Raw genomic sequence first — 7,952 nt, 5'->3', positions numbered from 1 at the left:
TTTATCGGTAACCTGGATTCTTCCAGGGACCAGACTCCTTGAGCAGAAAACATGCCGAGAACCCCTCCCCACCCGGACAGACTGGCATCCGTGGTGACAATTGTCCAATATATAGGAAGGAAGGATTTCCCTTGTTTGAGCATCAGGGACCGAATCCACCAGATCAGGGACTCCCTGGTCACCTGGCTCAGCTGTATCTGACTGTCCAGGGAATTTGGATTTTTGTTCCATTTGAGAGGGATTTCCTTCTGGAGGATTCTCGTGTGGAATTGAGCAAAGGGAACCGCCTCGAAGGATGACACCATCTGTCCCAGTACTCTGATACCGGTCCGAATGGACAACCATTTGCTGTACAGCAACAGCTGAATCACAGTCTATAGTTTTTGGAGTTTTTCAGGAGGAAGAAACATCCTGGCTGCGGACAAGTCCAAAGTCAGACCCAGATAGTCCAGTCTCATGGAATGGACCAGGGACGACTTCTGAAGGTTCAGAATCCACTGAACTCCTCCAGAGTACTCATGGTGATCTCCAAATTTGTCTCCGCACAGAGAATCAGATCGTCAGGTAACCCAGGACCAATATCCCCCGCTTTCGTAACAGTGCCAGGACCAGAGCCAACACCTTTGTGAAGACCTGAGGAGCAGAGGTGAGACCAAAGGGTAACGCCACAAACTGATAGTGATCCTCTCCCATGGCAAAATGCAGAAACCGTTGATGTCCTTCACATATTGGGATGTGAAGGTAGACATCTTTGATGTCAATGGAGGCCAGGAAATCTACCTGATGTAGGGAAGCTACCACCGTGCGAATGGACTCCATCTTGAATTTTTGAACACGCACAAAGCAATTCAGTGCCTTCAGGTCCAGGATTGGACGCACCTTGCCTTCCTTCCTCGGGATGGTAAACAGGTTTAACCACTTAAGCCCCGGAAGATTTTACCCCCTTCCTGACCAGGGCCTATTTTGCGATTCGGCACTGCGTGACTTTAACGGACAATTGCGCGGTCGTGCGATGCTGTACCCAAATGAAATTGACGTCCTTTTTTTCCCACAAACAGAGCTTTGCTTGATGGTATTTGATTACCTGTGCGATTTTTTGATCATGCGCTATAAACAAAAAAAAAAAAAAAGACAATTTTGCAAAAATAACAATATTTTTCAATTTTTTTTATATGAAATTCTCAAAAAAAATGTAAAAATCAAAATTTTTTAACATTTTAGGCCAATTTGTTTTCTGCTACATATGTTTGGTAAAAAAAATCGCAATAAGCGTATTTTGATTGGTTTGCGCAAAAGCTATTGCGTTTACTAAGGGAAAGATTTTTGTCATTTTTATTAACGAGTAATGGCGGCGATCATTTTTTTTGCGGGACTGCGACATTGCGGCGGACAGATCGGACCCTTGACTGACATTTTTGACACTTTTGGGAGTACCAGTGACATCACTACAGTAATCAGTGCTAAAAATATGCACTGTTACTGTAAAAATTACACTGGCAGGGAAGGGGTTAACTTTATTGGAGAAGGAGGGGTTAAGTGTGTCCCTAGGGGCGTGTTTCTAACTGTGAAGGGATGTGGCTGTTTGTGTAACAACAGAGAAATACGATCCTACATAGCAGGACCGTATGATCTCTGTTCTTACACAGGGGAGAATGACAGGCGGCTTTGTTTACATTAGCCGCCTGCCTTTCTCCCTCTCCACCCGACTATCGCGAGTGACCGGCGGACATCGGGTCCACCGGTCATACACGTGGGGGAGTCCACGAACGACCGGAAAGCGCGCCTCCAGCGGTGCGCGCTCGCCCCCCTAGAGCCTCACAGGCTAGTGACATACCCCTATGTCACCTTGCCTGTGAGGAGCTGACTGCCGCCGTATATAGTCGTGCGGCAGTCGGCAAGAGGTTAAATAAACGCCTTGAAAACGTTCCGCACACGGAACCGGAACTATTACTCCCTGTTGTACCAGGTCCTGTACTGCCCTAAAGAGAGCCTGTAAGTGATCTGGGGACAGCCGTGAGACAAGGGCAACCATAAACACCGGTCTTAGTGCAGACCCCGCCAGGGAGTACATATTGCGAGCCACAGACTCCGCCTTCCTATCCGCCGGATCCTTAAAGGACGGGAAATCCTCCACTGGGATCACGGGAGCTTTATTCAGTCTTGAGCCTGGAGGGTCCACCATAGGTAGCACAGTCCACTTCTTTATAAGGGACTCCTCAAAGGGGTAGCGTCTAGCAATCCGTTTAGGCACCCCAGGGGAATGCTTTGGGCGGTCCCATTCTTTTTGGGCATGTTGTCAAAATACGTGGGAAAGGGAAAAACCTTTGCCTCTCTGGATGGCTTGTGAGTGCCAAACATAACCTGTGTCTCATTCCAAGTCGCAGCTGCATCTTACATTTTTAGGGTCTCATGCACAGATACAACCAGTGCGTCCACCAGCGCCTTTTCTTGCGCGGTGGCGGAGGTAGAGATGTCATCCTCACTGTCAGAGGAGACAGGGCGCGAGGTAATAGACCCGGCGGGGAGACCCGTGTCTGCGGTGGCTAAATCAGACTCAGAATCTGACACATCAGATGAGGCAGGGGTAGGCGGAGGGCGTTTTTTGGCACCTCGCCCTTTAAAGGCCACCTCCACCCGGGACACAAACGATTCCAGGACCGCTGAAAGTGTATCTATGGACAGCTGGGATCCAGGGGCCCTGTGCCCTCCTTCAGGGGGTCAGGTGGGGACATGTTCTGCAGGGTCCATGTTGCACCAGGGAAACCCGTCAGCAAAAAGTTTTTTTTTTAAAACGTCCCACCGCGCTACAGAGGTCAGGCAGAGCACACTGAAGACCCCCAGCAGAGAGAGAGAGAGACCACCCTAAACCAAAGATGCACCAGGAGGCCCAGAACGTCTGCACAGCACATGTCTGCAGCCATCTTGATCCAGAAAGAAAGATCTGAGGATCAGCACTAGTGTATAGGGAGGGGCTCCACCAAGAAAAAACGCATCCAGGAACTCCCAAAACATGGCCGCAAAATAGCCTCCAGGTGTACCAATATGGCCACCGAATCTTGCAGAGCACATGGGCTACAAGAAAATGGCAGCCCCGCGTGGCCTGCGGAGCTACTGAGGACCCTCGTGGGGACTCCCCCAGCCTCCTTGACGGGATTGACAGGAAGGGGGCCCTGGCAGTGACAGGTAAACCCCCCCCCCATGATCATTCGTCCGTTGCCAGTGGCGCACCCCCCCCGCCCCCACTTTCGGCCTGATGCTCGGTCCCAGTCCACGGGAGTAGTTACAACCGTCCCACAGCCCAAGTAGGGGGGGCTAGGTGGGTGGTGCGTGACAGGACAGAGGGGAACCCAGGGTTGTGAGAGTCCGACCGTCCTAGGGAGGGGCCCGGGTCCACCCCAAAATCCGCCAGGGGGAAGAGGGGGGAACAATTACTCACTAAACCAGGAACATGCGGCACCATCTCCTGACAGAAACCCACTCCACCGAAGTGGGGGGGGGGGGCTGTCAGCCAATAGGAACTCTGCGACTCGGGCCTACATCCGGTCGTATGCGACCTGCAGAGACGCTTAACTTGCGGGGCCAGTCCCCGTCCAGTGGGACTATGTCGCGGCTGACCTAGCAACCTAGTGCGGAGCTGGGGTCTGCGCACGCTCGCTGGCTGGCTGGGGTGACCACTGGATCTATATATCCAGCCCATCGCCCAGATCCGGCTTAGTTGCTTGTAGATCTCACAGGATAAAAATCCGGAGAAAAAGCCAACTAGAAAAAACTATCTAGAAAAAAACTTGCCAGGACCAGAGATCCCAGCAAGGAACTAGGTCGTTACTTCTGACTAGGCAGATTAAAACTGACATCCTATAGCAGGGATAGAGGGTATACGCCCTGGAACTGTCTACAGGCATAGCCAGAACTTTTTTGTGCCTAGCTACCTAGTGTCCTACTCCTGTAGGGGGCAGTATAACCCTTCTGATATGAAGATCGCAGACTACGTCCGTCAATGAGCGATAGAGAAATTGCATTTCAAAGACCGGTGTTCAAATACTGTGTGACATACAAAGTTGCACCGACCACCATTTTATTCCCTAGGCTCTCTGCTAAAAACAAAAACATATATAATGTTTGGGGGTTCTGATAAATTTTCTAGCAAAAAAAATGATGATTTTTACATGTAGGAGTGGAGTGCCAGAATTGGACCGGTATGGAATTGGTTAAGACCAATTAGGTCTGCTTATAACTGATATGTTACATTTTATTGGACTGGACTTATCATGAGAGAAATACTTCAGCTGCCACTGATGACCTCCTGAAAATACTAGTTGTCTGCCTATGGCCCACTAGTTTCTTGTACTGCAGCTTCTCTGACAGTTCTATAGCAAAGCATAGCTGAGGGGGTATGTAAGCAATAAGGAAAAAAACATCCAGACAGGAACCTATTGCAATTCACTCACAATTTGATATTTAAGTACCTTGAATAGATGTCGATTTAACGCTGGGGATGGGAAAATACCTTAACTTTCGACCCCAAATATAAAGTATAGTATAAGTATACATTTTTATAGTTACTAGGAATTTGACAGGGCTAGAATTAATATTTCCCAAATTCTATGGCAAAATAAAAATAAAAAGGGAAGTCTGATTATATGTTACTATTTTTAATGAAAGAGTACTTTTAGCTTCATAAAATGCAATATTTTATGAATATAATATACAAAAATTTACAAATACAAAAATACAGTGACCATGTAGTCTTAAGAAAAAACATTTATATATATTTTACCATTCTTCACTGATATTATAGACAAGCTATCTGCACATTATTTTTAATGTCACACTTGTTTGTACAAAACAATCACTACCCAGTTACTATACCAAAAAGCAGTTTTGAATGGCCAGCATGACTGATGGCTGATGGATCTAAGATACACCAATAAACTGGCCAGACATGGGAAGGCATACAGTACAAAAGGGCGGATACTACAGCCCAAAAAGAACTAGCTCATTGTTGGAGTTGAATTTATCCAATATAAAATGTAATAGTTCTCCCAAAAACTTAAGAAAAAGCTTATAAATCCCCATACAACTTGGTCACATTCAAAATACTATATGTAACTGAATTTAAAGAGGCAGACATTGTACTCTTTATGATAAACAATTTTTAAATGGTGAAAGATTAAAATGTATTTTTTATTCCATGGCTTCTATTTCAGTAATGGACAAAAAAATAGGCCCCAACAGTTCTTGTCAATAACCTAGGAACTATGCCATGCCTAAATGACATGCTTAGATGTTCAGCTTTTGAATTTAAAACTTCAAATTCTTTCTACTTAAGAACAACAAAAATTAAGGTACTACAATGAGACATTTTTAAAGTGAAAATGGCAGTAACCTATAGAAAATATTTACACAATATCTTTGCTAAAGTAATTATAATATTAAATATAAATGGTTACCATACTTTGAACTGAAAAAGGGAATATAGATTAGAAATGTCATGCATCAGCAATGCCTTTTGGACTGATTCATAGGGCTCATCATTGATTATTGTAATGTTTGTGTGTAAAAATTATATATATTAATGCATACATTCCTAATTTTCCCAACACTTTTATTATTGCAAGACCCTCTCACACTGGGATTACCCAAAACACAAAAAGTCAGTGGATCATTCAAACCTGTGGCATCCACCAAAAAAAAAAAAAAAAATTAAGCACTTGTCCTTGAATCTGACAGTCGGGTTTATTGAAGATGCAGTCATTCAAAATCAAAGGAAGACAAACCTCTGTTCTTAGATCTGGAGAGTCTATTTCTTCTTTTCTCCTTTCTCTGCATTTGATCTGTCTCTGCATTGCTTATAACATTTGAATTGACTTGTGCAATACTAGATACGCACTCATTCAAAATATCCTCATTGTTTCTGTTTTTGTCGATATTGCATGAATTAAAATCATTTTCTAGCCCTTCTTCATTTACTGCTAACTTGGCATTATTGATGCCTCCACTTGGACTACTCCCCATGCAAACAGTATTCGTTTGAGATTGAATGCAATTCTTTTGCTCCTCAGGATCAGGACTGTTGTTGTTATTCTCATTATCAAAAAGTTCAGGTGTAAAATGTATGGTCTCATCAGCTTCATCTTCTTCCACCGGTATCTCAATAAGAGAAGGCTCATCTTCTTCCACTACAATGTCATTTTTGTTTTCAAGGAAAAGTGGAACCACATTACACATACTTTCATTTGAATCTCCTTTAATACTTTCGACCAGTATCCTGTGATCTGGTGAAGGTGGATATTTTTCAATGGTTGCTTCACTGACATTAACAGCTCCTGGCTTCAGGCTGCTGTCTGTGATAGCACTTCTCCTGGCAGAATTAGGCAGAGGAGTTGATGTGAGAGGACTGTTGACAAAGTAGTTGTAGAATGAACACTGTTGTTTTGTTAAGTTCAGTTTCTTACTATCAAATCTATTGTTTTTTTGTAAAGAAACAATTTTTCCTCTTGCAGAGTTTGTATTTTGAGGCTGCTCAAATGCACCTGAATATTAAAAAAAACAAAAAAAAACATGAATCTTTAAAAACTTTGATATTTACCTGGTATATATGTAACATATCAAAATAAAGCATAGATGGAGAAGTGCAAAATAGAAAGAATTAAAAAAAAAGGGTTACAGCCACAATAACAAATATAACAATACAAATGTATTATACGTGATTTATATACTCGCAAACATGTTGAAATGCAATGCTTCAAACACACACTTTTGAATAAATTTCAGACATATCACAATACAGATCCTTTTGCTTTATAGAATCAATAATACACATGTACTTGAGGCTAGGCATGACTAAAGGTCTGCCTGAGAGGAACATAATAGGAAATGTTGTCATCAGCCTGCTGCAGGTACATTATTGGTAGACAATTTCAGAGGATCGGGGATACTTCAGAGAAATTCAGAAATTGCACAAGGAACAGGTGATGAGTGGTGTGGACATTATCGGGTCAGTGGACCAGGGAAAAGGGCAGTTCACAAAATTTGTGTGCAAGGTCAGAAACACATGTGGGGGTTACAAATGAAATGGTTTTGAGGGTAAAGCCTAGTAATTTGTATTTCATTTATATTGTTTCTAATCAAGGAAGGCGACTAAAAATTTGCACTAGGTGAATAAAAGTGGTTGAAATGATTGACAAGTATTGCTATAGCATTATGACAGATTGTAGAAACTGGAGTCTTGTAAAGGAAATACCTTTTAGTGCATTTGTCATTTTGTAAGATAATTGGTGGAACCTTGGTGATTTCTTGAGTTAAGAAAATATGAAAGTTGACCCTTAGGCAGTAAACTTGTCAGGTAGGTATGACATAGTAATTTACAGTAAAAGAAAAGTAAAGTAGTAACATAAAGGTTGAAGATAGGAAGATGATTAGCTTGCCTTTTTTTAGGGTTGGGTTCCAGGTACCTCTTACATATACACAATGGTTTGGATAACAGGTAATTTGATATTATTAGTACAAAGGAAGACAGGCCAGGATAGTAGACAAGTTGTACAGATTAAAGGAGTTGTAAAGTCTCAAAGTTTTCCACCTTAATGCATTCTATGCATTAAGGTGAAAAACCTTCTTGGTTGCAGTTGTCCCCCAGACCCCACCTTATACTTACCTGAACCTGAACGTTCCAGCGACAAGCAGGAGCACAGCAGCTACAGCCACTGTCTCGGGTCCTCAATGGATAGATTGTCAATCAAATCCAGTGACACGGAAGCGGGGAGGAGGGGCTGAGTCCTGCTGTCTGTGTCAATGGACGCAGCAGCGGAACTCGGGAGCGTGTCTGCACGGATGCCCCCACGGTAAGCGGCTCTCCGTGGGGGCACCCAATGAAGAGGAGGAGCCAGGAGTGCCGCCGGGGCACCCCAGAAAAGGTGGATCAGGACTGCCCTGTGCAAAACCCTCTCACAGAG

General features: G+C 43.7%; 1 protein-coding gene across 1 annotated transcript in view; it reads right to left on the bottom strand.

Annotated features, from left to right (window-relative positions):
• Nucleotides 1–5,424: 5,424 nt before the first annotated feature.
• BRIP1 (BRCA1 interacting DNA helicase 1) overlaps nt 5,425–7,952 on the bottom strand; it is a gene marked incomplete at its 5' end in the record, with an annotated part of 552,808 nt that continues 550,280 nt past the window's right edge. The window contains one exon of the mRNA XM_082245708.1: nt 5,425–6,533. Within this exon, the coding sequence (XP_082101834.1) occupies nt 5,752–6,533 (782 nt within the window). The 3' untranslated portion in view covers nt 5,425–5,751. The remainder of the gene's footprint in view (nt 6,534–7,952) is intronic.

The sequence above is a fragment of the Pelophylax lessonae genome (genome assembly GCF_965119305.1).
Source record: "Pelophylax lessonae genome assembly, chromosome: 2".
Lineage (NCBI taxonomy): Eukaryota > Metazoa > Chordata > Amphibia > Anura > Ranidae > Pelophylax > Pelophylax lessonae.
Note: the sequence above shows the minus strand (reverse complement) of the source record. Positions and strands in the feature narration are given on the sequence as shown.